Source organism: Vulpes vulpes, chromosome 11, assembly GCF_048418805.1.
Source record: "Vulpes vulpes isolate BD-2025 chromosome 11, VulVul3, whole genome shotgun sequence".
Taxonomy (NCBI): domain Eukaryota; kingdom Metazoa; phylum Chordata; class Mammalia; order Carnivora; family Canidae; genus Vulpes; species Vulpes vulpes.
In genome coordinates, this window is record NC_132790.1 from 81388205 (window position 1) to 81416098 (window position 27894).

Here is a 27894-nt window from a genome sequence, read left to right on the forward strand (position 1 = left end):
CAGAGACTCATACTAGCAGGACCCACAGGACTGTGGATGGCTTTGGGGACTAGGCTTGAGGATGGCCGATGCTAAATCTCCAGCCAGTCAACAGGATGACAGCGAGAAATCAAACATAACTAATTTAGAGAACACTTGTGACATTTTTTGCACATTTAAGCTTGGAGAGTGAGGGTTCCACTTTCAGTACGTGGTATGAACTTCATACGGTACAGCGAGCTCTTGGGCTGTTCTTCATGCCCGCTGGCTCCTGACTGTAGCCACCCAGGAAATCAGATTAACTGGCCCCCCTTCCCTTGTCATCTTTTACTTACCAAAGGCCTACAGAGTCTGTAAAAATTTCTCAATGGCCTAAGCATAAGGGGGTGTCCCCAAGGTTCTGCTGCACCGAGGACACCCCACAAGGGCTTAGGGACCACTCCCATAGCCTTGGGGGCTGGCTGGAGGGGTTGAGAATCTGTATTTTAATCACACCCTCTATGAGTGTCCAGCACTCAAGGAAGTTTGTTCAGCTTTAGAAGTGTTTGCTCTAGAAGTGAAATGAAGGTGACACCATTATATTCTCTGCTGGCCATCAGGAGGAAAGGTTTGCTGTGGGAGTGGTAGTATGGCTGTGACCAAGTGACCAACGATGATTATGATCCTAATTCTGATTTGTATCATGGATTTAGCTATTTCCAAAGATCCAAGATTTGGTATTTCACTCTACTTATGGATATAAACTCAAGGCAGGGATCAGGCCTCCTGACAGCCCAGCACTGTGGGTCTTTGACAGTTACCTGTAGAACTTTACTGAAGGAACAAGAAGCACCTGCCACCTGCTCCGTACTAGACTGATGGGTTGAGAGTCGTATTACCTCCAATACCCATAGGCCATGGGCCCCTGTGGATGTGGCATGAGCATCTCCTCTGGCCAGAAAATACAGGATCTATCATTCTCTGACAAATACAGATGACAGTACAAATTCATGACTAAGTTACATCTATAGCAAAATTATAATATATTAATAGCAATATCACAATAGAATAAAGCCTTGGGAGGGCAACCAATCTTCCAAGATCTGCAGGTTGGCACTCATTGTTCGTGAGCTCAGCTGAAGGGCAGTGCCTCCAGGATTTGGTTAAATCACAGAGAGAAGGACCAGGATTAGTTGCAGGGAATCATTTTCCAAGCAGAACCAACTTAAACGCTGAAACTGGCCCCTGAGGTTGCACGGAGCCTCTCCCTTCCTGAGTGAGATCTTTGGAAATAAGCATGGTGGCTCTGGAAACAAGGCCATGTGTAGCAGTGGCTTTCACAAAGACTTCGGTCTCATGGCAGTTTGGCCACTGGCATACATTTTTTTGGCTTATCACCATAGGACCCCTTTCCAGAGATGGCTTCTGATATGCTTCTGGAGGGTTCTTCCAAGAGGACTGGAACTCAAGAGAGCCGTGTATGGCCATAACCAGTTCCTAGCTGCTCCAGAGGACACAGTGAGCCAGGTCTCTGTCTGGCAAAGGGCCAAGTGCAGGGGCCATCTGGTGGGACATAGATGGTCAAGATCCTGTTGACAATCTCTGGGTTTGTGCTGTGCCTCCCTGCTGCTTCCTACTGAGCACACTCTGGGAGAAGGCCCAGTGTGGACTGAGGGAGGTGAGGGAGATCGTAGGCAAGCTCGGTGGAGAGCCATGTACTAGCGCTGCCTTGCACAAAGCTGGTCTGCGATAAATATAATACTTGTTGATGAAAGGCCTCTTTTGCAGACATCTCGCAGCCTTCACCACACAACAGTGAGGTCGCTCAACCCAGGCCCCAGGAGGGGCAGTGAGAAGAGGCGAGATCTTTTTGATGAATACAGGCATGTCTGGAGCCAGGGAAGCCGACCACACTGGCCTCTCTCTTGTGGGCTGCAGCTCACCATCCAGCTTGGCTGCCCTTGGTACCCTCTCAGCTTCAGCACTTGCTCTGCTGACATCTTGGACCGCCTGTCTTTTTGGCACACAGGGTGAGGTCCATCCAGACAGGGATGCCCACGTGCGGCCACCTCATCTGCTCCCAAGGCAACTTGGGGAGGGTTTTCCCAACACTCTCAGTTGAGTGGTCTCACATGGAGGTTGTGGGAGGTTGGGCTATTGACCACTTCACAGCCCTCCTCAGGTCTTCACCACAGTGCAGCTTTCTTAGCTCAGAAGGATCTAGAGTTAACAGGAACAACATCTGGATGACCCGCCCTTGGGGTGTCTTGGTCCCTGCTCTGGTGCCTGAGTGTGGGGTAACTGAGAGGGGGCCAGTTGGCCCTACTTCCCAACATGGCAGCTTCCAAAATGGCCTTTTGGGGCAGGAAGCAAAGATCTGAGTGGAAGGAGGTCAGTCGTTCCTGGGTTCTGATGCTGAACTGAGGCACAAAGAGGGCTACAGCCAGGCTCTCCCTCCCTTAGCCTGCCTCTGGCCATTAACCATAACCCAGCGCTCTCCTTTTTTCCTCTGGGAAGATACCCCTTTGCTCTCTCCACTTAGGAAACCAACCCACCCACAAGGCTGGGGCGGTGGCAGTGGGGGGGTGTGGGGGGGGAAGGCTGCCTCAGTGGGCATCCTTGCTGGGGGACCCAGCACTGAGGAGTGCCTGGGCACATGGGGGTGCCTCCCACGGAGCCAGGGAAGACCTAACTTTCCAGCTCAGTCCCCATCCAGCCCAGGTACACAGTGGACCTAAGGAATCCTGGGGGGGAGGGGGGCGTAGGAGGCAGGGAGGGCAAATGCTGCCTGGGGTTTTCTCTTATTTAAAAAACTAAACGGAAATGATGTGTTAACATTAGTAAATACAGGCAGGTGTGGAGGGGCAGGGTCCACTTTCTGGAGCAGGGCAGCGGCTGGGCCGAGGGTCAGGGGTCAGATGAGGCCTGCGGCCTTCTCCTGCACATTGTACTCCTTGCTCTTCTTCACCCGCCAGCTGATGAATAGGAGCAGCAGCGCACCCAGCGCCTTGTAGCCCACCTGCAGGCCCAGGTACCTGTGGGGCAGGAGGGGGCGGGACCAGTCAGGGGGTGTGGAGGCTCTGTGGCCCAAGGGTGGGGTTGGGGGGTGTGGGGGATTTGGGGCTGGGGCTTGGGCCATCAGGAAGAGAGCATCGCTTTCACAATGGCCCAGGGAATCTGTCGTCACCACTCAGGTAAGGATCCGTTACCACTGGGGCGGGGGTGGGGGCTCACTGCCTTCAACCCTTTGACACACAGGGCACCAGCCTCCCGGGGAGAGGGCTCGAGCTCCCAGCCCAATGGTCCTCATCCCAGCATGGGCCAGAGGCAACGCCGCAGCCCCAGCCAGTCTGGAGGCTCCAGTCCTCCCAGCACAGCCAGGAGGAGAGGGGATCTGCTCGCTGCCCTCTGGGTACACCCCTCTCCCGGCCTTCTAGGCCACCCCCAGTTTCCAGATCCTGCTCAGACCCCTCAAGCCCACGGTCTCTGGTCTACGTGCCAATGGCGGCAGGTGAGGTGGCTGGAAGGGTGCAGAACTACTGACGTGCAGCTGGGCCTGGGTCCGCTGAGGCAGGTTAGGGACACCTGTCCTCCACCTCGGCCGCGAGCCCGCAGGCCCCTCTCTCCAAGCAGTGGGAGCTGGCCTGGCATCCTTCCAGAGCCACGGCCTCGCCCCAGGTCCCGCCACACCACACACCTCACACCGCACACACACCACACCTCACACCCTACACCCACACACACCTCACACCTCATACCCCACACACACCACACACACCACATATACCACACACCACACCTCACACCCTACACCACACACACACCACACACCTCACACCCCACACACACACCACACCTCACACCCTACACCCACACACACCTCACACCTCATACCCCACACACACCACATACACCACACACACACACCACACATACACACCACACACACCACACACCTCACACTCCACACACACACACACACCTCACACCCTACACCCACACACATCTCACACCTCATACCCCCCCACACACACCTCACACATACCTCACACCACACACACACCACACACACACACACACTCTCTCTCTATTACCCAGATGGTTCTCTGTCATCAGTGACCCTGCTCTCTGTCCATGGCAACACCCCTCTGGTCCTTGCCTTTAACCCCACAAAAGTCACCAGAGCAGATGGCTGCCCTCTGCTCTGGCCTGGGGCCTGACACCCCCTGGACCACAGGGTCATGCTGGGTCCTCACCTGTCTCGGAGAGCATCATTGTCATAGTAGGCACAGGCCCCGCGCCTCCCTGAGCACTGAAAGTTCCACTTGATGCAGGAGTAGTCGATGGTGAGGCCGTAGAGGGCTGGAGACGGCAGCCAGGCTGGCGTCAGCAGGAAGAGAATTCAGAGAGCCCAGGTTACATGGAGCTGCGGGCAGAGGTGCCCGGCAGGGTGGGGAGTGAGCTCCCTCTCCCCAGTGCCCCTGTGTGTTTCCCATGAATGAGAACAGCTCTGCCTCACCCCTGGGAACCACAGTGACTTTGGAAAGCCAAATAGCTTTCTGGGAAGCCTGAACTCCTCTTTCACTAGAGGCTTAGAAGAGAAAAGGGACCGGAGCCATCCTTTCAGAGCAGTGAGTCACAGAGGTCACCCTGATGCCAGCTCAGACAGGCAACACTTGGAAGGGCCTCAAGTGGAGATACGCTGACCTCTACGGTGTGGCAGGAGTCTCCTGAGGACACGGAAACCCTCAAGTCCTCATAGGGACTGGAGATGGCTGGGCGCCCTTGTTTTAAGGAGGAAGAAGGTGGGCACGGCTACATCATGCTTGTCTAGCCAAGAGGGTCGGGGCTGGACTGTGAACCCTAGTTTCCTCAAAGCCCATGCTCTTCTACTGCACTAGGCTGCCCTGCTGGCTTAGACAACACCCCCAGGAGACCCCCAACACCCTTGCTGCTCAGAGCCTCTACCCCAGCCGCCTGAACTTCCCCACAGCTGGGTGGTGAGACCTGATCCAGCAGAAGCTATGTCTTCCTGCTGCAAAATATTCCGGATGACCCCCGTATTGTTAGCTATAGTTCTAGGCAGTCACTGAACCAACCGGGAAGGGATTTGTCCAGGATCCACACCCTGAACCACTGTGCTCAGAATAGCCTCGCTCTGTTGAGGGCTCTGTGAGAAGCTGCTTCAGGAGGAAAGAGAGATCTGCTTGTGGCTCCACCCATAATTGGGAACTTTGGAGAACCAGCCTGTCTACTCAGACCCTGCTTGCTTCCAAGTCTCCAGCTAAGCAGGGGATGGAAACTGGCCACAGGGATGGTCCACCAAGGATGCTACTACCCTAAATAGAAATGAAGTCCAGAGAAATTTTCAACCAAGTCCCAGTGGGTAATTTTAAACTTGCTGGGTTTTATCCACGTGAAGGCCTTCTTTCTATCCCAGAGTGCGATTGTGTTCTTGGGTGATGAATGGAATGCCTCCAGCCCAGATTTTCTGTGATCCCATATCAAGTTGTCTGAGCTCAAGTGACAAAACAAAGGCAGCAGGTGCTTTGAGCAGTGGGATAGTGGTTGTTTTCCAGGTGGCTGGGAGAAGCTCTTCAGAGCCCATCCTGGCCGCTGGCTGCACTGGACAGAACCTGGGACTTCCTTCCCAGCAGAGGTTTCACAGCAAGCCCCATGTGAATTATGCATGATAGGAAGCAGCTATGATGACGGCAGTGCCTCTGCCACCAGGACAGGGGAGGCCCCGCTGCCCTGCATCCTCCATGCCCTGCATCCTTCCATGCTGCTAATACAGGCCTGAGGAGCAGGCTCTGAAAGGGCAGTGCTGGGACGAGGAGAGCAAGTGGCCCAACATGGAGAAATCCCGTGGAAAAGGCTGGTTTGTTCCTCATCATCTGCACTCCTCTCCCAATCTTTGTGGGAGAGGGCCCTGCAAAGCTTCTTGCTCAGTAGGCCCCAGGAGGGACATCACCAACCCACCCCAGAACGATAATGGAAGCCGCTGGAAGGTCAGTCACGTGCAGCTGGGCTCCCAGATAATAAGGCACAGTGGGCTCTGCAGGAATTTCAGCATTTGAGGTCAGAAAGTACAATCTGAGAGCGGCTAAAGTCCCTCCACTGCAACTGCCATACTCCCCACTGCAGTGTGCACCCACTGGGTCCTTAATCAATACTCAGTTGAGGGCAGCCCCGGTGGCCCAGCGGTTTGGCACCGCCTGCAGCCTGGGGTGTGATCCTGGAGATCCGGGATTGAGTCCCACGTCAGGTTCCCTGCATGGAGCCTGCTTCTCCCTCTGCCTGTGTCCCGGCCATTTTCTCTCTCTCTCTCTCTCTCTCTCTCTCTCAATGAATAAATAAATAAAATCTAAAAAAAAAAAAATACTCAGTTGAAGGTAGTCCCTTTACTCGGTTTACCTGTCACAGCAAGGATCTGCACATTACTGCCTGGATGTGTCAAGAAGGGATGGTCCAGCATGAGGCTCAGGGAAAGGGCGGGTGAGGTGCACACATTTCCCACGCCCCCCAGCCCACGCCCCCAGGGAGAGCCAGGTGTTTCCTGCTCCCCAGGGCAGCCTGCCCTCCTAGGGAGCATTATTGGTCATTTGTGCACTGGCTCCTTTTCTCTGAAGGCTCGGGCTGCTTGAGCGTAGGCAGGGTTTGCCAGCAGAGGGCCCCGCACTGAGAAACAATTGCAGAAGAGAGGCAAGAGGAATGAGTTTTGTGAGATGGGAGAGAAGCCAGGGCTGGGCTCAGCTGCTGTTCTGGCTGGGACAGGAATGCAGGGTTTTGTTCCTACAGCCAGTTCTTGGAGAGAGATGAAAAAAATACCTGCCTTCAGTTCTTTATTAGGTATTCTCAGCTGTGTCCACTTTTCATTTTTCTTACATAGTTTTGTTTGGAGTTAATGCCATAGATGGAATCTTTCCTAACCTCAAGTACGGGGAAACCGCCCATATAGGGTCTTGGACCTTGCTGATGTGTTGATTTGATTATGCACGGCCTCCCTTTATAGTAGAGATGAGACAAGGCTTCCCTCAGCCCCACCCTGCACCTCTTAGCCCTCTGATGCCCTGGCGCCATCCCTCAGGAGGGAAGGGGGCATCTCAGGCACTTACCCAGCAGGCGCATCAGCAAGAACTGTACCCCAATGGCAAATGACTTTTCTTCCTGGTTCACCACACTGAAAAGGAAAATAGGAAGTCAGCAGCCAGAGGACCCAGGGCTGTGCCTTTACTCAGTCAGGGGTAGCCAGCCTTAGAACATGCTGGATCCTACCCTCAAGTGGCCTGACAGCCACCTGGCTGACTGGATTCACCTGGCCAAGAGCTCCTGTCATTTATATCAGTAGTTCTCAAAGCACCATCACTGGACCAGCTGCATGAGTCCCCACCCCTGGGAACTCATTAGAAATGCAGGTTCCCAGGCTCTACCTCAGGCCCTAAGAATCAGGTACACTGAGGGGGGGCGGGCAGCCATCTGTGCGTTAGGAAGTCCTCCAGGAGATTCTGTTGCACACTCAAATTTGGGAACCACTAGTCTCTGATTTTCAGGGCTGCTCAGTGCCCCCTTCAAGAGGCAGAGGGCAGAAGAGGCTGGGAATGGAGAGAAGCATGGGGAAGGGTGTGTTCACAGCAGCAGGTCTGAACAACTCCCATAGAGTGTGAATAGCAATAAAGACAGCCCTGATGACAGTGTAATTAGGGCCCCTGGGCCATAGGCTTCTGTGTGCAACTAGAAGAATCCTTTACCTAGGGCCAGCATCGTGGGCGTATGGCCTGTGCAGCCTCCCAGGGCCCTACCCTCAGAAAGGTTCCTGGTTTGATTTAATGCTTTGCTGTGGCTGTCTTGAAATTCTCAATAATTTTGGAACCAGGAGCCTCCCATTTTCATTTTGCACTGGGTCCTACAAATTATATAGCCAGTCTTGCCGCTACCTTTTTTCCCTCAAGAGAAGACAAGCATTTGGCTGAGGAAAGAGATTCAGAGAGAGATGGGGGGAAGCTATCAGGTGGTGGTATTGCCAGGCCCTGCCATCCCAGCTGGGCATGGGGCAGAGAGGGAGGACACCCCATCCACAAGGTGGGGAGCCAGGAGGTTGCCTGCAGAGGCACCAGGCTTCTCTGTGTTCTGAACACCCACCCTTCTGGGGGCGGAGGGGACATCAAGGAAGGGAACTCAGAACCAATGGCCCCACAGCCCAGCTAGCAAAGTGGAAGGGGGCCCTATTCCAGTTCCTCTGCAGGATGGCCCAGTGAAAGCAATACTTACGGGCTTGAGGCACCCACTTATGACCCCCTCTCCCCAATGGAAAGTACCTCAAATCTCAATCTAATGGATACTCCCTTTATGTCCACAGGTCCCTACAGTGCCCATTCCTAAATAGTCCTGTTTATTGTCCCTGGGAAGACTACTCTAGATTCTGGAGCAAATGGGGTTGGGCACCACAGTTTGGTTTCTGACAGCTTAAGCCCCTTCTGGTCTCTGCCCTCATTGGCCGTGAACTAACTCTGATGTTTGGACCACTCTCTCCTTCCACATTTCTGGTGAACCTTCCCTCCCAGCCTGTATTTCCACACCTGGTTGGGGGCTAGGGTACAAACAACATGTGGGTCACCTACAAAGTCACCTTTAAGCCTCACCTTCTTTGCACTAAATAGCATCTGTTCTCTCATCTTTCCTAGTGGGATTTATTTTTAAACAATTTTGGGATCCTGGGGCCTCTTTAGTTTTGCTCCAGCCGCTGATAAGACTTAGAAGGGAGAGGTTTTCTAGGAAAGCTCCTCCTGTGGTTGAAATGATGCTCCTCTTCCGCAGCCTCCCTAACCCTGGGGCTTGATGGAGTCCTCTGGGAGGCAGACTGACTGGGACTGGTCCCTACCTACTGCTCAGGGACTTCCCTGTGAAGTTTCCTTATTCTGTTCCCTCTGCTCATCATGGCCACCCACAAATATTTCTCAGGGTTAGAGGGCCCACCATGGCCCATTTGGCCCTGGTACAAGAGGTCATCCCACTCAAGGGCCTTCAATGAAAGCACTGGTGCTTCAAATGCACAGGGTGGGGAGTGGTAGAAACAGGGTGCTGATGGTGTTGGGAGGGACGCTGTGGCTCTGAGCATCCCCGCAGGTTTCTGTGGAATATACTAAGAACACAAGGTTCTGACTGCTGTTTTCCTGGGCCATTTCTCAGGGTTGTGGTTGCGATGAGTGACCTTGGGGCATGGGGTAAAACCTTACCCTACACCAAGAGCAGACTTGGTCTACACAGTGGGTGGCTCTTCCCAGCCCAGCATTCTTCACTGTGACATAAGCTCACTGCACGTGAAGCATACACGTAGGAATTTCAGGTCACTCCATGGGATGAGGGGCACAAGGATAAATGATGCAAGGTTCCTGCTCTTTGCATGTTCCTGTGAGTAACAGTCCTTTGTCTTTGAACCAGGAGTCTCCTGTCTCCTGCCAATGTTCTTGAAACGGTAACAAAAATAGGAGCTTGGTAGTTTGCAAGCTAACTCATAAAACCCCAGGCCCTGAGAAGTGGCTGCTTCAGTTCTTCATCTTAGGAGATGAAGCCTTTTGGGAAAAATAGGTCATTGGCACCTAGCTAGCTATTAGCAATTCTTAGAATTTGGTTAATAGGGATAATTAACCAATATGTAAAGTACCTTAGATTTACAAAGCAATTTATCAGGTAATCCTGACACCAGTCCTTTGTGGTCAATATCATTAATGTCTTTTCATAACTGAGGAAACTGAGACTCAGTGAGGTTGGCAACAACCCAAGACATCCAGCCAGTGTATGGCATAGCTGGGCTTTTGACCCTAGCACTGGATATCCAGATCCTATGTTTTTCCCTCTCTGTTTTCAAGGTGGGTGAGGACAGGAAAGAGGCGGGCAGGGGTGGGTTAGGTGAACTGGTTGAAATGTTGTTTTCTCTTTGCAGAGGGCGAGGTGAAGGAAGGGTCAATTCCCTCTCAAAACCTCAGAGGCATTCCACCGCTACTGTAATGGGACACCTCTGCTCTCCCCTCCCGCGTGGCCAGCCTTTCCCTTCTGACCTGAGAACTTGGTCCTGGCTCCTAGCACACTGGGTTGCTCTTGTTTTCATCCTTTCTCATAGCTTCACTCTCAAGTCTCTGGAACTTTCCAGATTTTTCTCCCTTGATTTCTTTCATCTAGCTGAATTCTCTTCCTTCCTTTTAGTTCTTTCAGGACTTACACATAAGTGAATCTACAGGTATTTCCACAGTGTGGAGCCAGGCAGCCTGGCTTCATTGTGGCTCAGCCATTCGTGGCTCTGCCCTTCCGAGGCTGGGGTCTTTCAGTGCCAGGAAAGGAGGAGAGACAGAAGCAGGCAGCGTGGGGGCCAAGGTGCACTCACCGCAGAACCATCATGTAGAGTGGGTTGTGCGAGATGCAGGCTATGAGGGCCACGAAGGAGATGAGGAAGATGGCTGGGAGCAGGAAGTGGGCACAGGGGATGGGGCACGATCCCGTCTTGGCTGAAGCAGACGCCCCGGTCACACAGCTGCAGTTCAGATACGTCTTGGAAAGGAGAAGGAGGGGGAGAGGGAGATACCCTGTCATCCTCTCACCCACGACACACTTCAAATGCTGTCACCGGTACCAGCTCTAGCCAAAGAGTCCCCCAGGTTTGGACTCCTGTGCCTTGGGGAGCTGGGCGATGTTGTGTGTGGAGGCTGGAGAGAAGACTTGGTGAGGTTTTCAAGGTGTCCCACAGATACCACCTCTGACCACTGTTTGGGCAATCATCTTCACCAAAACCGGCCATCTAGAATGGGCCGGGCCCCTCCTGCAGTTCCACCCACATCACGACATGCAGGATCCTGTTGCTAGTCAAGGCCTACCCAGCATGGGACCAGGGGCTGGAGGGCTCTCTTTGGGGCCAGGCTGCCCTGTGCCTTGTAGCAGTGGTTTTGTGGATGCTCCTTTTTTCCGGGGAAGGTAAGAAAGGTATAGACAGGAGGAGACCCAGCAGTGGGAACCCAGTGGAATCCACTGAGCTCTTCATCTGTCAGGTCTTTGCCAGAGCTTCCTACCAGAGAGGAATGCCTCCTGTCTGTGAAGGACTCTAGGGAAAGAGGTCCCTGTCTCCAGTCTACAAGTTCATATGGGTCAGCAGTCTTACACAACTGGTCTTGGTGGCCACTGCCCATGTCAGGCAGGTGGTCTTCACCTTACTTCTCACAGCCTCTGATGGACTAGCCTATGATCATTTAAATGTCATAGCAGTTACAAGGCTAGGACTGAAACTAATGAGCCAGGATGCTTCCTTCCGGAAGACAGCAGGAACTCGGCACCCTCTTTATTTTGGCTCCCGGGAAGCTCAGAAGTAAGTTATATACAATATGACTGTTACTTCCCTCAGTCTGCATTTTTTTCACATAGACTTTTTCCCCTTATAATTTATTGTCTTTTCTTGATATTATGCTAATGGATTTGTGCTGTTGTTGGAAATCTGTCAAGATGATTTCTGGAAGTAGATGAATCAGAGGTAAGTAAATAAAGATAAGAAAACCACAGAAGCCACCAGAGACTCCTCCAATTAGAAGGCAATGGAGAGACCATCTTGTTTGCATGCTTTGTCTCCCTTTGCCCACGGAGGTGGCTGTGGGAGCAGCACTTCCCTGTGCTCTTGGAGGAGGATGCTAAGTGGGGGCTAGCCTTATCCATGCCCTCCATATGGGCTTAAGGGAATGGGGTGCATTCCCCTCCTTAGAGCATCCTTAGCAGAACTGCACAGACTTCCCATTGCTTTTAGGAGAAGGCACATCTGGCTCCTAGGCCTGGCCTGCCCAGCCTTGGCCTGGGTATGACATGCCTCTCAGTGCCAACCTTAGCCTTCTGTGCTTTTTCCATGCCCTCGGGCCTTCCACTTGCTGTTGCTTTACCTGGAATGCCTCACTTCCAGAACTTCCTAGGGTTTTCTTCTTCTGGTTGTTCACTTCTAATGTCATCTTAGGGAGGCCCCCAGGAACTAGAGAGTCTAGTCATTAAGTATCTCCGTGGCACAGATTACATTCTAAAACTATCTTGTGCATTTATTTGATAGAATGCAAACTCGACAAGAGCAGGGACTTTGTCTGATGGGTTCTCCACTGAGTCCTCAACACCCACGGCTGTGCTGGACGTTCACTAAGTATTTGTTGAATAACTGAACAAACGTCTTGACTTGGTTTGCTGCTTGCTGACGCAGAAGCCAGGAGCCAGAGCACTCAGAGGGCTAGTAGAACCTCACCACGTGGGCACAGTGAATGTGGGCTGCACAAGTGGAAGGCTGGTGGTCAGGAGATACATGGCCTTGACCAGGTATGTCTGAAACTGAGGCAGGATCCTGGGTTCCAGGACCAGATCTGCCCCTAAATAGCTGTATGACCTCAGGCCAGTTGTGTAGCCACATGTCGGGGCTGAGGGGTTCAACCAAATACCCTAGATTGTATTTCTAGTTCTAACCTTCTGAGTTCAGATCACAGAAGGCCCTGTGCCCGCAATTTCTCTGGGCCTGTCCTTGTGGCTTCCCACACAGCCAGGATGCAGGACCCAGAGATGCCCCTTAGGATCTGTCAGGATGATACTCAAAGGCCTCAGCTGAAGGAATGCTTTGGCTTGTTTCTGCTCTGAGCATTGTTGGGCCTCAGGAATGTGATTTTTTTGAACATTAGCCAATCTTTAATTGACTCTGGGCTGTAGGCATCTGGTCATGACCTTAGGGAAGGAGAGGCGGAGAGGGAGCGGGTGTGGCCCAGGGGCCAGGAGGCTGGGAACGAGTGTGGTGTGGGTGGCGTTCATCCATCCTGGAGCCGAGGAGCAGCCTGTGAGGGCACAAGCTGAGCACAGAGACCGCACAGGGCTTCTCATGCCCTTACCAGCTGCTTAGAGGCTATGGAGGTGACGTTGATTTCGCTGCAGCCGGCGTGGCACGGCGAGAGGTACTCTACTCCGTTGTCTCCACACACTGGGTGGAAGATGGAGTCTGGGCACGAGCAGTGCCTGCGGCAGGCAGGAGGCTGCGGATGTATAGGACTTGATGTCCTGCCAGCAAAACAGGAAATGGGGAATCAAACAAAGCGAGACCAAAGAAAAACCTCCCCGCGCCAGCCCAGGGTGAGTTCCCCGCCTGGTTAGTATGCCTGTGAGTCTCTGTTTGTCTTGGGCCAGTGCCACCCTGGGATCGGAGTCATGCCTATTGGAGCCAGTGGTGAATTGACTGTTTGGTCAGTGTCCGTGGCACTGCCAACTGCTGGTCAGAAAGACTCAGTCAGCAAACCCCGTGCTGCAGAAGAGCATCAAGACAACCAACCAACCAACCCACCAACCAACCAACAAACCAACCAGGACTCCAATGAAAGAAATGGCAGATGCTATGCCAGAGTCATAGGCAATATTTCCCTTCCCTCCCCCTCTACCTGGGCTCTGGTTGAGAGAAGGCTGGGGCCCCTGGAGGGCATCTGGGGTCTGGAGGGCTCCTGTCTCTGGGTCTATGTAGATGTTGCCCAGGTCACTGAACCTCCACCCCTGTGCTTCAACCCAGGGGGTTCCACCAGCTGATCTCACCATTCCCACCCCCCGACCACCACATCTGATTTTCATTTCTCTGAGGTTTGGGATAAACTGACAAACCACAGACCAGGACTCTGCTGAAATAATTACACTGCTGATGGTTAATATTAATGGGATATCTCTTTGGTGCCAGGCACAGTGCCCAAGACTTTTTATGCTGCCCTCACAACAGCTCTACAATTAATCACATTCCTTTCATGAGAGAAAACTGAAGATTAGATAAGTAACTTTTGCCAACTACAAAGAACTGTGCCAGAGCTCACCCTAGTCTGATGACAAAGCCCTGTGCTAAATACTCCTGGTGAGAGGCGCCTGGGTGGTTCAGTCAGTTAGGCATCCAGCTCGTGATTTCAACTCAGGTCATGATCTCAGGGTCGTGGGATCCAGCCCTGTGTTGGGCTCTGCACTCAGCGGGGAGTCTACTTGAGATTCTCTTCCCACCCCACCCTTTCCCCTGCTCTCTCTCAAATAAATAAATAAATCTTAAAAAACCCCAAACACTCCTAGTAAGAGCCACCCAAAGGCTCAAAGCTTTCTCAGCTTCTCTTAATCCATGGTCTGCCTGCAGAACAATACAAATTCAATGGGGGTTCCTGCCCTGGGCCAGCCTCCCTTCCCTCATACCCCTTCTCTCCATCACCCACCAAAGACAAAAGACAGTATCTTAAAGAAAAAAAGAAAACACCAAGGCTGAAAGGTACAGTTTCTCCAAAAATTGCAACTTCATTAGGCAAAACCTAAAAGAAGAGGTGGTTGGAAGGGGCACCCAGGAAAAAATAAATGCCCTTCACTCAGCACCCTCCTCTCATGGGCCTCTAAAGCTCTTCCTGAACATGAAGCCAGACTTAAACCTTGGGACCAGGTTGCTTTATGCAAACTGACAGGTATACTTTACCTGCCCTCTGCCTCACCTGCCCCAATTTTTTGAGTCTGCCATCACTTCCATTGTTCTTTCCCAGATCTTTTCAAGTCCCCTCCTCTCATCTTTCTTCAGCAGCTCAAGGAGACTTTGTAATTGTAGCCGGCACAGAGTTGATGCTAAACATAGCTTATTTCCTGGTTCCTGAGGCTCACTGCCCTACAGATTCATCCTGAAACCAGACTAATTAGTTTTTGGCACTTCTTAAAAAACAGAACCCTGACCCTGATTGGTGGGGCTCACTAGGACCTCTGATTTCTTCTCATAATTAAGCATATGATTCAAGACCCCATTTTCTAAGTTGCCACATAAGAGATTAGATCAAAAAGTAAAAAAGGAGAGAAAAGAGTTGAAGAAGCAGAAAGGAAGATGTATGGCAGCCAGATCTAGGCTCTGGCCTCAGCAAAGGGGATCTCCTCACCTCTCGTTCCCATTACCTGGGGGGATAGACCTCTGCTACCGTGGGGGTGGAGCATCCCATGAAGAAGAGAGGGGCACAGAGAATCATGGAGATGGTGATGATGGTGGCAGCCACGCGGGGAATGGTTTGCAGAGAGAAAACAAAACGCTTCATGAGGATTCCTCCGAACAGCATTCCCAGTGCTGCAGCTGGGAGGTTCACGGCACCTACAAACAAAGAGAAGCTGGTCTGGGTGCAAAGGACTGGGAGTTGGGGGTAGACACCGAGCTGAACCATGGGCAAGGGGGCATGGCTGCTTGAAGAAACATTCGATACATTCAACTTTAATGGTAATAAATGACATTAATTGAGCATTTACTGTTTGCCAGGCATATCCACAGAGTTACCCTGACATAGCAGATTGCCCTGCTTATGCAAAGAATAAAGAAATAAGTGGAGCCCTTGCAGCCAGAGGGATGTGGGTTGAAGGTGCATTTATTAGGTGCCTTTCATTACCTGGCCCCTCACTGCATCCTCATTATACCAGCTGGATCACACACGGTAGTGCCCCATTTCATGTGCTAGCTAGTGACTGAAGCTAAAGGGATGAGGTCATAGCTAAGGCCCCGACCATCTTGCCATCTCCAGATGACCAGGCTCACCTGTGGATTGGGCTCAGTAGTTCACTATGGTACTTGGTGGGACCACTTCAGTGCTCCTCAATCTCAGCTGCACAAAATACCAATGCTGGGCCCACCCAGAGAGTCTGCTTTTATTGGCTGAGCAAGCAGCCTGGGTATCTGTATTTTTTTAAAGCTGTCCAGGAGATCCTAAAGTGCAGCCAGGGTGGAGAATCACTGGGCCACATACTCCTTACCCAAGTGGGTATTCAAGTCCTTGGTGAAGAAGGGAAAAAAAAAACCAGGAGGCATTTTCCCTAACCCCAATTTCTAGCTTTTCTCTTTTCTCTGTTGCCCCTGATGGAGTCAGGGCCTTTGGGAGGCTGTCAGTCTTCCAGCCCCTCTGACAGAGAGGAAGACAGATCCTATCCTCTGCCCACCCCTGCCTGGAATGATAGGGACCCCAGAGATATGTTAAGAACATTCTAGATTGCTAACCAGGAAAAATGTCCTTAAAATTCTTTCCTTTGGGCCAGTCCTCCTCTGGCTCTTGTCTGTGTCCGGTCTGGCCTCTCCCGTCCCTGGATGGGCAGCAGAGGGCCCGACCGCTCCCTCAGGCAGGGCCTAGGCAGGGCTCTCCAGCTCCTGCAGCGCCCTCACCCTCCAGACTCACCGATGAGGAAGTTGGCATAGGCTGCAGAGGCACCATACTGCTTCTCCAAAAACTTGTTGAGGAATGTGGAGAGGCCAGCAATGACCGAGGAGAAGGTGCACTGGGCCAGGACCACCAGCATGAAGAGTGGGTTCATCAGCAGCTTCAGGAAGATGCGAGGAAACCCTGTCAACAGATGGTTGTCAGGGGCCGGGCCCTCGTGGCGGTCACCACAGGGGTGCTCTGGGACTAGTCACTGCCCTTCCTCCTCCTCTAGGCAGCTCTCCTCTCTTCCTCGGGGTAGATCTGAGGCACCAAGATGTTCAGTGGCCAGTCCAGGGGCACACAGCCTCTCGACTCCCACTCAACACGTTCACAGGCTAAGCAAAGTGAGGATGTGCCTAGAAGATATCAGGCGGGGGCTGGATAGAAATGGGGCTAACACTGGGAACATGGTGTTAAGCATGACACATGACAGCCACCTCCATGTGAAAGGAGGGAGAGAACATGGGGGCCACACCATGGAGGCAGGGCTGACTCTGCTTAAATCTGAGTCTCCTGGAACCTGCACAGCGGCAGTCACCAGGGCCTCTAGCAGAACCGCTCCTGGGAGATGGGCCAGTTACAGACCACCTGCTTTAGCTGCCCCTTCCTATGCACAACACCACGTGGGCTGGGGTACTCCCTGCCCCCACCTCAAGCCAGTGCTACACCGCCCCCCCCCCCCCCAGGGATTTGCTGGGGCGGTTAGTTACGTTTAATGAAATCCACCAGGGAGCTTCTTGGCTTGGCCTCATCCATCTTCCTTGCTTCATCCACTATGGCAGGAGACCTCTGAAGGCAGCGAAGGGGGTGAGCGTTAATGGTCCAAACTCCATGTGGTGGCCCTACCCTGGGCCCCTGCCCCTCCTGGTGTCGATAGCTCAGGGATGGGCAGCTGTGAGCTGCCCCAGGTGTGTGGGGGAGGGCGCCCAGAGAATGCTCGCTTGAAGCCAATGCCACCTGCATGTCAGTGAGCCCAGTGCGGTGGCTGCTGGCCAGAACACAACCATGCCAATGCCTCCTGGGATCCCTCTGGGCATGTTATTCATATCTAGCTTTCTCTTGACTGATGCCAAAAGATGACTGATTAGATCTTGTCTGTCTGTCATGTCTACACTTCCTCGCTGTCCTCAGATTCCAGAGCTGGCAGGCTTCTGGAATACACTGGTCCACAATGACCTCTGCTTCCAGCTCTTTCTTTCCATCTCCTCTATGGAGTCCCTGCTTCATTCTGGTCCCAAAGTTGAGTCCCACTCCAGGCTGCGTCCTGGCCCCTGGCCCATGCTTTTATGCATACCACCTCAGTGAGCTCACCTACCTCTTGTGAACTTGTCAGCTGTAGCTCTAAACCCCTACATGAGGAGTGCAAGGGCCCCAGGCTCTGACGCCATTAGGGCTTCCCAGGGGAACACACCACCAGGCCCAGGAGCTCCATGTACTACGAGCATACTCCACATCGGGCACCGTGCCCAGCCTTCCACACACATCTCCACTCCTCAGAGCCTCCTCTGAGACAGGTGCTCTATCTCCAGTATTTTAAAGGAAATGTAGAAACAGGGCAACTTGCCCAAGATCACTCTGCTAGGTTTTAAGTGGCATTAAGGCTCAAGTTCGCCTGACCCCCAAACCACCACGATGCACTGACAACCTCTGAAGTTCTTCCCTAAGACAGGTGGAGGCTCTCCCACCCTTGCCACTCCTCCCACAGCTGGGCCTAGATCTCACACACCTCACTGCCAGATGTTGAGCTCGGGCTCTGGCTTGAAACCTTGGTGCCAACTTCGTCTGCTTCTCCTCCAATCTGCCCACTGCTGAGTACTTGGCACCCCCTCCAAGAACATCTCTCTGTGTCCTGCCTCAGCTGTTTGGCAACCACTGCGCTGGCACTCAGCCTCATCCTTCATCTCTACACAGACTTCTTAAGATGGCCAGCCTTCCCTCCTTCCTGACTCCCTGACCTCAACCCAGCTGCCATGATGCCACCTATGTGGTCACTGCAGTGCCCCAGGAACTTCATGGGATCAGAACAAGTTTTAGACCCTAACATCAAAGCCCCACCCAGCCCTCTTGTCTCTGTTTTCCATTCTCATCCTTTCCTGACTTCTTTCCCAGGAGGCAGGGCTGGCAGACACACAGAAGGTCCATCCACGCATAGTCAACTCATTCTCAGCCCACCCTCATGCTCTTCAGCTCTAGAGCTTTCCTTCCCACTCAGTCCTGCAGGTTCACACATGAGGGGCCAACTTTGCCAGTCCATATATTTGGCTTTTCCTGGCTCTTTACTATGAATTTGGTGTTTCCCAAACTATGTTCCCTGGAACCCTCCTGATGCCTGACGTGGAAAGGGCACTCTGGTGAGAGGCTGTCTGGAAATTCACCAACACTCTCACCTCTCAAAGCCTCTGAGAAGTCCTGTGTCATGCAACTTGTTTAGATTTCACCCAGAATTTGCTTAACATGCTGCAGTTTCTCAGTTCAGTTTATTTTTTCCCCATACCTCCCTTTCTTGAACTCTTAAGAGGCAGAGTCATGGGCTCTCAGAACCTTACCTCTGCTTCCCTGAGCATTGCTCGAGGAAAGAAGAAAAAGGGGAAAGAGGTAAGAACCAAGGAGGCTGAGGAGATGAGCAGGCCCAGCCACCATGCTCCAATCCACCGGGGATCTCCAGGGCTCAGGTTAACCGCAGCTAGAAAGAAAGCAAAGAGAACAAGTGCTTTCTGAGTGAATGCGGCATCTCATTCTACTGGAAAGAGGGTCTCTGATCAGGGGGGCTGTCTTCCCATGATGCAGAAGAGGTAAGGCATGAGCTAGAACCTGGGTCAAGACAGCATTCCCTCTCCAGGCCATCTGGTCTCCAGAGCATGGTGGCCACTGTGCATGAAGCAGAGCATGAGATAATCCCCAGGCTGAAGGAATCAGAACCTGGACCTCATCTTATTTTATTCCTAACCTTTGGTAGGTATATCAGTGAAGGAGGCTGCATCCACCCACCTCCAACCAATCAGAAGACTGAGGATCAGAGATATTAGCTTTGCCCTGCTCCAAGGTTAGGGCTAGTAAGTACTATTTCATTGGTCGATTTTAAACCCATGTCTCTCTGGTATCCAAACCCATTCCTAATCACTGAATGCTACTGCCTCCCCACTTTACTGATCCCTAAGAAAGGAGGAGAACTCATAACCCTTAAAAGCCTGAGGGAACAACTATCATCAGAGTGAGCTGCTTGGCCTCCAAAGGAGATGCTTCACCCAGCCAATGTCTCCCATCTTCATCTGAGAGTCTGCCATTGTGCCTCTTGCTGTAAAGAAACCATGTGGGCATGGAGGGAGGGAGAAGGTAGCAGAATGGCCCTCAGTCAAACATGCCAGGCATCTCTGAGCACTGTCCTTGGTCCTGGGAGCTCAGCTGCAAGTCTCCTTGGGCAACCAAGAGGCAGGAACTGATTCAGGAAGTGCCAGGAAAAGGGCAAAGATGGCTTGACCCTGAGGCATAAAGCTTCTCCTGGCTTTTCCTTGTCATGTGAAGTAAAGACAGGTGACACCTCATTGAAGACATCATGGTCTGACAGTACCCAGGAACAGGAATCTGTGGACTCTGGCAGGATGGTGGCTTTAATGTCTGTCCATATTCTTTGTGTAATAGGCAAACTCCGGTCTGTGTGCCAGGAACTGGTGGGAGTATTATTCCTGCGTGTCTGGCTCAGACCTGCCTCCTAGTCACATCTTCTGGTGGGTGGGAACTTTATTTCATCCCCACATTCCACACATCTTCCGTCTCTTGCCTTTGTCCAGGTGTTTTTCTCCCCTTGGAAGGCCAGTACTACCTGCAGAAATCCTACCCACCAATGGGGATGAATGCAGATGTCAGCTACCTAGGAAGCCCTCCCTGACCACCTCAGGCAGGAGCACTGTCTCCTGCCTTGGACCTTCCAAAGCACTTTTCCTGCCCCTCTGTGACAGTGCTGGCTCTCCCTGCCCTCTGGGAGTCTGGGTGGCATAGGACAAGGTTACAAAGGCCATGAGCCCTTGCAGGATTCATTGGGAGGCTGGCTTCATGGGTGGTCACCTCAGCGACCTGTGGACACCTCATGTGTCCTGGTCTATGGACCATATTTCCTCATTCTAAGATATACAGCAATTTAGTCCATACCATTTTGTGAAGAATAAGAGCTCATACCTATTAACCTCTAAATATATATATCAGGCATGTTCTAATCCTTACAACAACTTTATTTTACTACCATTAGCCCCATTTTACAGGTGAGGAAACTGAGGCACAGAAAGATATAGATCACTCACCCAGTAATAGGTAGAACCAGGACTAGACACAGCTTGTTTACTACCAGTGTTCACAGAGTTAAACATGATGTGAATCATAATCCATGTGTATGTTTTACATAGTGCCTCTTTATCCTCAAAAGAGCTCTTATTAAATTTTTTTTTGAATAATCAACGCCATCTTTGAATCCAAGAACGGTAAAACTATTTTTAATACCACTACCAAGATGGGCAGTTATGGTAGCAACAGCTGAAGCCCTGTCCCAAGTTTCTAGGTTTCCTGCTACACATTTCTCGAGGACAGAAAGTGTCCTGTGCAAGAGGAAGCACGCAGTTTGCTCCTGGCTGCCTGAGGCTCTGCAGGAGCGAATGAGTGAGGGAAAGACGAAGCCCAAGCATCTGGAGTTAAAGCTCATCTTCTGCCCTGCCTGGCTGGGACTTGGGGAGGCTGTCCCCTGGAAACAGTGGTGGGATGGGCATCCTTGTACACACTCACCTGTGTCCACTCGGCCATAGTCCACAAAGATCTGCAGCATGACGGAGCCCAGCAGGTATCCGAAGGCCGGTCCAAACACAGAGATGGCAAATAAGATGGCTGGAAAGCAGGGAAGGAAAAGGAGGCTGAGGGAGCTTGAGAGGGTGTGGCAGTCCCGGGTTCTCTCCCTAGCTGGGGAATTCCTGAGATGTCACCCCATCTGTCCCCTGGCCCTCACAAGTCCACATCAAGGGCATTTCCCATAGACAAGACTAGAATCACCCAAGATCCTGAGATGTGTGGAACCAAGGCTGTTTCTCCTCCAGCCAGCTACCAAAGAGACCCACTTGCCAGGAGGGAAAGCCTCCCCAGCATTTAACGATTCCTGCTGGGTGTGCTGTGGGCGAAGCTCCCTGCAAGTACAGTGCTGGGAACCCTGGCAGGAGCTGTGGGGCCACGGAGCCAGTGGGTGTGCTCTGTCTTGTTGGAGGCGTGGGCCTCAAGAATGCTCATTGCGGCTTGTTCTAAGGGAAGGATGGGGGCAGTGAGATGGTCATTTGTTATCTGCTTTGCTTGTGCTTCTTTGAGGCCTAAGTGGACAGTTTGGGAAGACACGTGTACCCTGGCCTATACCTGGAGGATTGGACAGCAGCATTTTCAGGGGCTGTTAAAGGAGCTCCCCCATGCCCAGTGTGGCCCTAAGAGGTTACATACATTACTTATGTAATCCCACAGCTGCCCAATGCAGATACCGCTCTGCAGGAGAGGAACCTGGGGCCCTGGGGTCCAGTCACCTGCCCAGGATCACACGGTTGCTAGGTAATAGAGCTGGCATTCAAACCACATGTCTGCCCCCCAAACCTGAGCGAGTGCCACTTCAGGACGCGGCCACATCCCCATAAGCCCTCCTCAAGCCTGTGACTCACAGATGTACAGGGGTGAGTTGTTGGGCTCAGAGAAGTCATCCACATAGGAGATTCCGAATGGCTGAATGGGCACCGTCCCGACGCCTGCCAGCAGCTGGGCGACCACCATGAGACCCCACATGCTGCTGGTCTCCTTCCGGGAGTCCTGGGTGGTGCTATGGCACTTACTAGGGGGCAGGTCCTGCCAGTGCTTCTGACAGAGCTCAGCTTGGAAGTGGCTGCTGTTCCCTGTAATGAGAGAGCACGCCAGTAACCACCACCTGGTCTTCTAGTTCCACCAGCTGGCCTCCAAATCTGGCCTTTTTCTCAGGCCTTTGGGAAGTGACTGTAGACACAAAGGTCAGAGTGTGGGCTCCCTGTTCCAGGAGCAGCCCTTCTTGGGTGAGAGGAATCTTCCACCCATGGTTATCCATTCTTTGTCCTCTGTGGGTACAGGCAGGGAGCTGATCATGGAGGTTGATACCGGCATTCCCAGAGGAAAGGGTTGCTCAGTTGAAAAAGGGAGATCCAGGATCAAAATCCAGGCCTGCTGGACTGAAACGCTCTGTGCTCAGCCTCGGACTTGGGGTCCCTGGGGTGTGGTTCTCTTTAGCAGGACAAAGGCTCACAGAAGACACAGAGGATAGTGTCATCCCCACCTGGGATGCATCCCTCCTGTATCATGACCCCTGGAGCCTGATTCCTGGAGAAGCCTGGCACTGTGTCACACAAAGGCATTTAATGTCCTTACTGAATGTGGGCAGCAACCAAGAATCCTACAATTTGGGGAGCTGGAAAGGACTTGAGACCTTCAAGTTCAATCCCTCCTTTCTGGGAGGGTCCCAGAGACTCCCAGCATGCTGTGAGCACCATGCTGCCTGTGACTGCCACTTCCATGCCATTGTTTTTAACTTGGCCCACACTAACCAATCAGCACTGTCAGCTCTGCAAGGCCTCGAGAGCTCTTGAGGGGTCCCTTCCAGAAGATCCCTTTTTCTCATACCTTGTCCAAGTCAATGGACACCACTAACATCACTGATCTTGCTCTATGAGTTTGTCATTTCACACTAACATAATTCCCTTTAATTCTCATTTGGGGTACTGCCAGAGAGGGTAAAGCACTGATCTATGTTGGCCTCAAAGCCCCAAAGAGAGGAAATATGAGGGCTGTGGACCAGATCTGCCCCTCATGCTCAACTGTGCCCCAGCCTGCCCTGGATGGTGGGGTAAGGGTCTGCTCTCCTCATTGCTCTCTCTCTTCCCCAGGCACACATGCTTGGTCCCCCTAGTCCCACCCCTACCTGTCCTCTATACTGATGTTTGTATAGGGCACATTTGAAAACTCCTGGCCTACAGAACTCCCCCATGGAATGAACAGGAGGCCTGTCCCAGGAACACCAAGGAAGGATAAGGTGTCTTCTTGTTAAGGTCATCCAGACAGGGGAAAACTTGGATGCTGAGTCCTGAAAAACCTCAGGGACCAAATTTTATTCATCCTCAGTTGGTCAGTTATTTGGCCAATAGTGACTGTGGGCAGGCATTCTGCTGGGGTAGGGGACAGGGAGGTGACAGAGACAAAGGCATGAGTGTTGCCTTCACAAACTTCAGCCTACTGTGGCACACAGTTCATTGAAGAAGCAACCACAGTATTGTTCCAATCCTAACCACAATGAGATATCCTTTCGCATTAGTCAGGATGGCTATTATCAATAACAATGTCAACAAACAGAAAACATCAAGTGTTGTTTGTATAAGATGAAGAAAAAGTTAGAGCCCTTAGTACATTGCTGGAAGGAATGCAAAATGGTGCAGCCATGATGGTAGATGGTATGGCAGCTCCTTCAAAAAACTTAAATACAACCACCATAAGATTCAACATTTACATTTCTGGGTATATACCCCAAAGAATTTAAAGCAGGACTTGTACACCAGCATTCATAGCAGGGCTATTCACAATAGCCAAAAGATGGAAACAATCCAAATGTCCATCAACAAATGAATGGATAAACAAAATGTGATAGACACATAAAATGGAATATTACTGAGCCTTAAAAAGGAAGGAAAGTCTGATACCTGCTACATACAAAATGGAAGAACCCTGAAGACATTATGTTAACCGAAAAAAGCCAGACACAAAGGTACAAACATTGCATGACTCCACTTATATGAAGAAACTAGAATAGACAAATTCATAGAGAGAAAGAGAGTAGAATGGTGGTTATCAGGGGCTGGTGGGGGACAGGGAATGAACGGCACGAAATAAAGTTCAATATGACCAGCATCCAGGTCTAAGCAGGGTGAGGCATGGCCGCTCTTGGAGGGCTTGTGTGTCCTGGGAAGGGGTTTGGATTGTATCCTAAGGAAAATCCCGGAAGGTTGAAGATCATGACGGGAGCAGTGCAACGAACACACTGGAAACATTAAGACCGATTGCAAGGCCTATGTGTAGGGAGTGGAACTGACCCAGTAAATAGGTATTTTGATAGCAAAATAGGTGAGGTGGTGCATTGCACGAGGGACGGGGAGGGCTGGCCGGCTTTGCAGTGGTGCAGACTGTGATGCACAGCCCAGAGGCACGTGTGTGGGACACACGAGGGCAGGCTAGCTGCTGGAGCACAGGCACATGGTAGATGAAGGCCTAAAGAATAAGTGTTTCTTTTAAGAGTCTAGTTCTTTTTTTTTATTTTTTAATTTATTTATGATAGTCACACACACAGAGAGAGAGAGAGAGAGGCAGAGACATAGGCAGAGGGAGAAGCAGGCTCCATGCACCAGGAGCCCGATGTGGGACTCGATCCCGGGTCTCCAGGATCGCGCCCTGGGCCAAAGGCAGGCGCTAAACCGCTGTACCACCCAGGGATCCCTAAGAGTCTAGTTCTTTTTTTTTTTTTTTATGATAGTCACAGAGAGGGAGAGAGGCAGAGACACAGGCAGAGGGAGAAGCAGGCTCCATGCACCGGGAGCCCGATGTGGGACTCGATCCTGGGTCTCCAGGATCACGCCCCGGGCCAAAGGCAGGCGCCAAACCGCTGCGCCACCCAGGGAAGAGTATAGTTCTTGATTTCTCTGATCTCTTATTATTTTTCGACATTCACATCTATTAGAACACTGTTGCTGGCTTGGTTGGTAAAATTATTTTTTTTGTGGGACATTTAATGGTCATCGAAGATCATAAAAATGTTGACCGGCTTATTAAATCCTCACATGGCACATTGCATGGTATGCCAGTGCCACAAAAATCCTCACAAAATTCCACCTAATGAAATGTCCAGGAGGCAAAACCCTATGGGGGTCATTTGTTATTATTAACTTTTAGAATGTCAATTCCGTGTCAGGAACTGCCTTTATTAAAATGTGTATTTTAAAATTGGCCCCAACTGCAAGTCTCTGGAGTTCCTCTTTGGCTCTTCTGCATTCCAGATCGATCCAAGATCTCTTCATGAACTCTCTTTTCCTTATGCCAGGCCTGACTGGGGCCAAATCCACTCTGGCCCAGGCCGTGACTCATACGAAATTCACCTGCAGAAGACAAGGCTTCTTTCACCAGGTAGCACTGCCCTCAGGGATGTAGCACCTGGCTGTCCTGGAGGCAGGGAGCCCTGAAGCCAGGAAGAGCAGGGTGCAACAATGGGTAGGACCTGCTGCTCCCTGGCTTGATGTGGGCACAGGTGTTTACGCCAGAGACAAACATAGTGTAGGCTTCCTAAGAATTCACGCCTGAGACTCCTGCAGTGGGTGGCCATGGCCGGCTTCCTCTGGTAAGAGTGGAGTCTTCTAGAATTTAGACCGTTAGACCATTAGGATCTTCCCCTAAAAATCTAGAGGACAGGGATCGGTGAGTCCAAGGGCTAGAAGGATGGAGAGGAAAAGACCTTCTATCAGAAGACTTTGGCAAAACCAGTGGGGAGGTGGGGAACTTGGCTTTCTCTGCCCCACTCCACCCTTCTCCCTGGAGTGGATTTCTCAGCTTCTTTTAGGAGCTCAGGCCCATCTGAAGGAGACAGAATAACCTCTCCCCGTTTCTCAAGCATTTCAGCAAGGGGCCTGTACCGGGTTACTCTCCATTGACTTATGGAAGCACATCAACCTCGTCTTCTGATGTTGCTAGCTCTGACCTTCCCACCGTATCAAATCCTGTGGTAAGGTCAGAGAAATGCCTGCTTAGTCCAGCCACCACAGACTCCAGAGGGTGCCTGCCCACCCAAGGTCTCTTTCCTCCATCTTGGAGGGCCCTGGGAAAAGGAGGTAGGGGAGTCTGTTGATTAGAGGGATGTCAGTCTGTTTCTCATCTTCCCTGAGGCAGACTTCTGGAAGGCTCAAGCTCATCAGAACACATTCTTTTCCCACAAGACACCAGAAGTCTGACTGTGCCAGTTTTCACAGGGCTGTGAAATGCTAACCAGAAACAGGCTGGGACCTCTCTCCTCCTCCAGCTACCCCAGCACCACCCCAGCTGCACGTGAGTCAACCCTCTGACTCATTCCACAGTTTAAATTCAGAGATTCAGTTCTAATTTCTGGACCCCTCAGTGGGTTTAGAAAGATAGAGGACTTTGTGTCAGGAAGGTCGACTTCCTTAGAAGGGTACCTACAGAGACAGGGCAAATCTGGGCAAACTAAGGTCTAGCCACTCCATTGTTCAAGGACACACATTCCATGTGTGGCCAGGCTGAAGTCAGCTGGAGGGGGCCAATGGTATAAGAAGTCTCTACACAAAGATCTGAAACGGGGTCTGAGAGAGGACCCTAGAAGGGTCAAGCAACATAAGAAGGCCACAGCAAATGGGGCTTTCCTTTGACTAGTCATGCTCATCATTTTGGTAGAGGAAAGAGAGTTCTTTTAGGGAACAGAAGGGCAACAGTGAGTCCTTCTTCAAGTTACGTTCCTTGAAAGCCACACACACCTCCCTGCTCAGAAGGGGGCATGGTTTGTGGGTGAGTAGGGTCAAGTGAGGCAAGACCCAAGCCTCAGAAGCAATTCATTAGAGAATAATAGGAAAAGGCTGGGGAGGGGGGTGCTTCTGGAGAGTTTTTTGGAAACATGGCCAAGATGCCAAACCCTCAGGCTATCAGCAAACCCCGGGAACCTCATTCAGAATGTTCCATTCTGAAGGACCTATTTCCTCATCCTCCTAAATTCAGCTTCTCAACAGTTCTTCCCGAAACTCTGGCAACACCCACCAGCAGGCCTGGAACAGACTGTCCCAAACTCAGTCGTGATTTGAGATCTCAAAGTGGTTTGCAAAGTAGGTTGTTCACACATCAGAAGTGATTGGATTCTCAGTGTAGTTCACAAAACCCTGATACTCCATAACGTCCCGCTAATAATATGTGGTCTATTCCAACTAGACTAAGTCTCCACTTACAAAATAATTTCTATGGGCATATGCATATCCCAAAATGTGTTTTATTTTGGGAAACTAGGAGAAAAGAGTCTGTACCAGCAGAAACCCAACAGAATTAGGTTTGACAGCCTGAGACACATCATGGGGTAGTGAAAGGAATTCACATTTTGAAGCCAGATAAATCAAGTTCAAATCTCGGTTCTACTGCTCACTGATTGGGGGCCTCTCAGAACCTCAATGTCTCCATCCCAAAACAGATATAATAATATCTACCTTGCAATATTCTTATTAGGATTAAAAATAGTGAGTATCTTATAACATGGGACATAGTGATCAAATAAAAACATCATCCAAAGAGGCTAGAAACTTTGAGAAATTTAAATGGAGAAGGAAGATGGTGGAATCCTAGAGATAGGCAATAGAGCCCAGGTTTCTAAGAACTTAGGGACTGGGTCTAGAAACTAGAGACAAGTAAGATCAGTGTAGATCACCAGCAGAGGATAGATTAGAATAAAGGAGCTGCTTAGAAGGGTTCATATCTTTGAGAGAAAAGAGTGAGCTCAGGGGAGTGGAAGGAGTGTGTTCCTGTGTTCTGCTCTCAGACTGAGTTTGCAAGACTAGTTCTGAGGCTGAGGCTGGACACCCCTTCTCACACCATCACCCCACCCTAGAGGGGGCCCCAGGGAAAATGCCTACTTGTATTGAGGAGGCCAGGTGACCAA

General features: G+C 51.4%; 1 protein-coding gene across 1 annotated transcript in view; it reads right to left on the reverse strand.

Annotated features, from left to right (window-relative positions):
• Positions 1–973: 973 nt before the first annotated feature.
• The window catches only part of SLCO2A1 (solute carrier organic anion transporter family member 2A1), an 80986-nt gene continuing 54065 nt past the window's right edge, over positions 974–27894 (reverse strand). Inside the window, exons 4-14 of the mRNA XM_072726899.1 lie at positions 21851–22078; positions 20946–21044; positions 18722–18858; positions 16886–16964; positions 16152–16316; positions 14896–15085; positions 12846–13011; positions 10340–10503; positions 7077–7141; positions 4215–4338; positions 974–2993 (exon numbers count right to left, since the gene is read on the reverse strand). Of these exons, the coding sequence (XP_072583000.1) occupies positions 2873–2993; positions 4215–4338; positions 7077–7141; positions 10340–10503; positions 12846–13011; positions 14896–15085; positions 16152–16316; positions 16886–16964; positions 18722–18858; positions 20946–21044; positions 21851–22078 (1538 nt within the window). The 3' untranslated portion in view covers positions 974–2872. The remainder of the gene's footprint in view (positions 2994–4214; positions 4339–7076; positions 7142–10339; positions 10504–12845; positions 13012–14895; positions 15086–16151; positions 16317–16885; positions 16965–18721; positions 18859–20945; positions 21045–21850; positions 22079–27894) is intronic.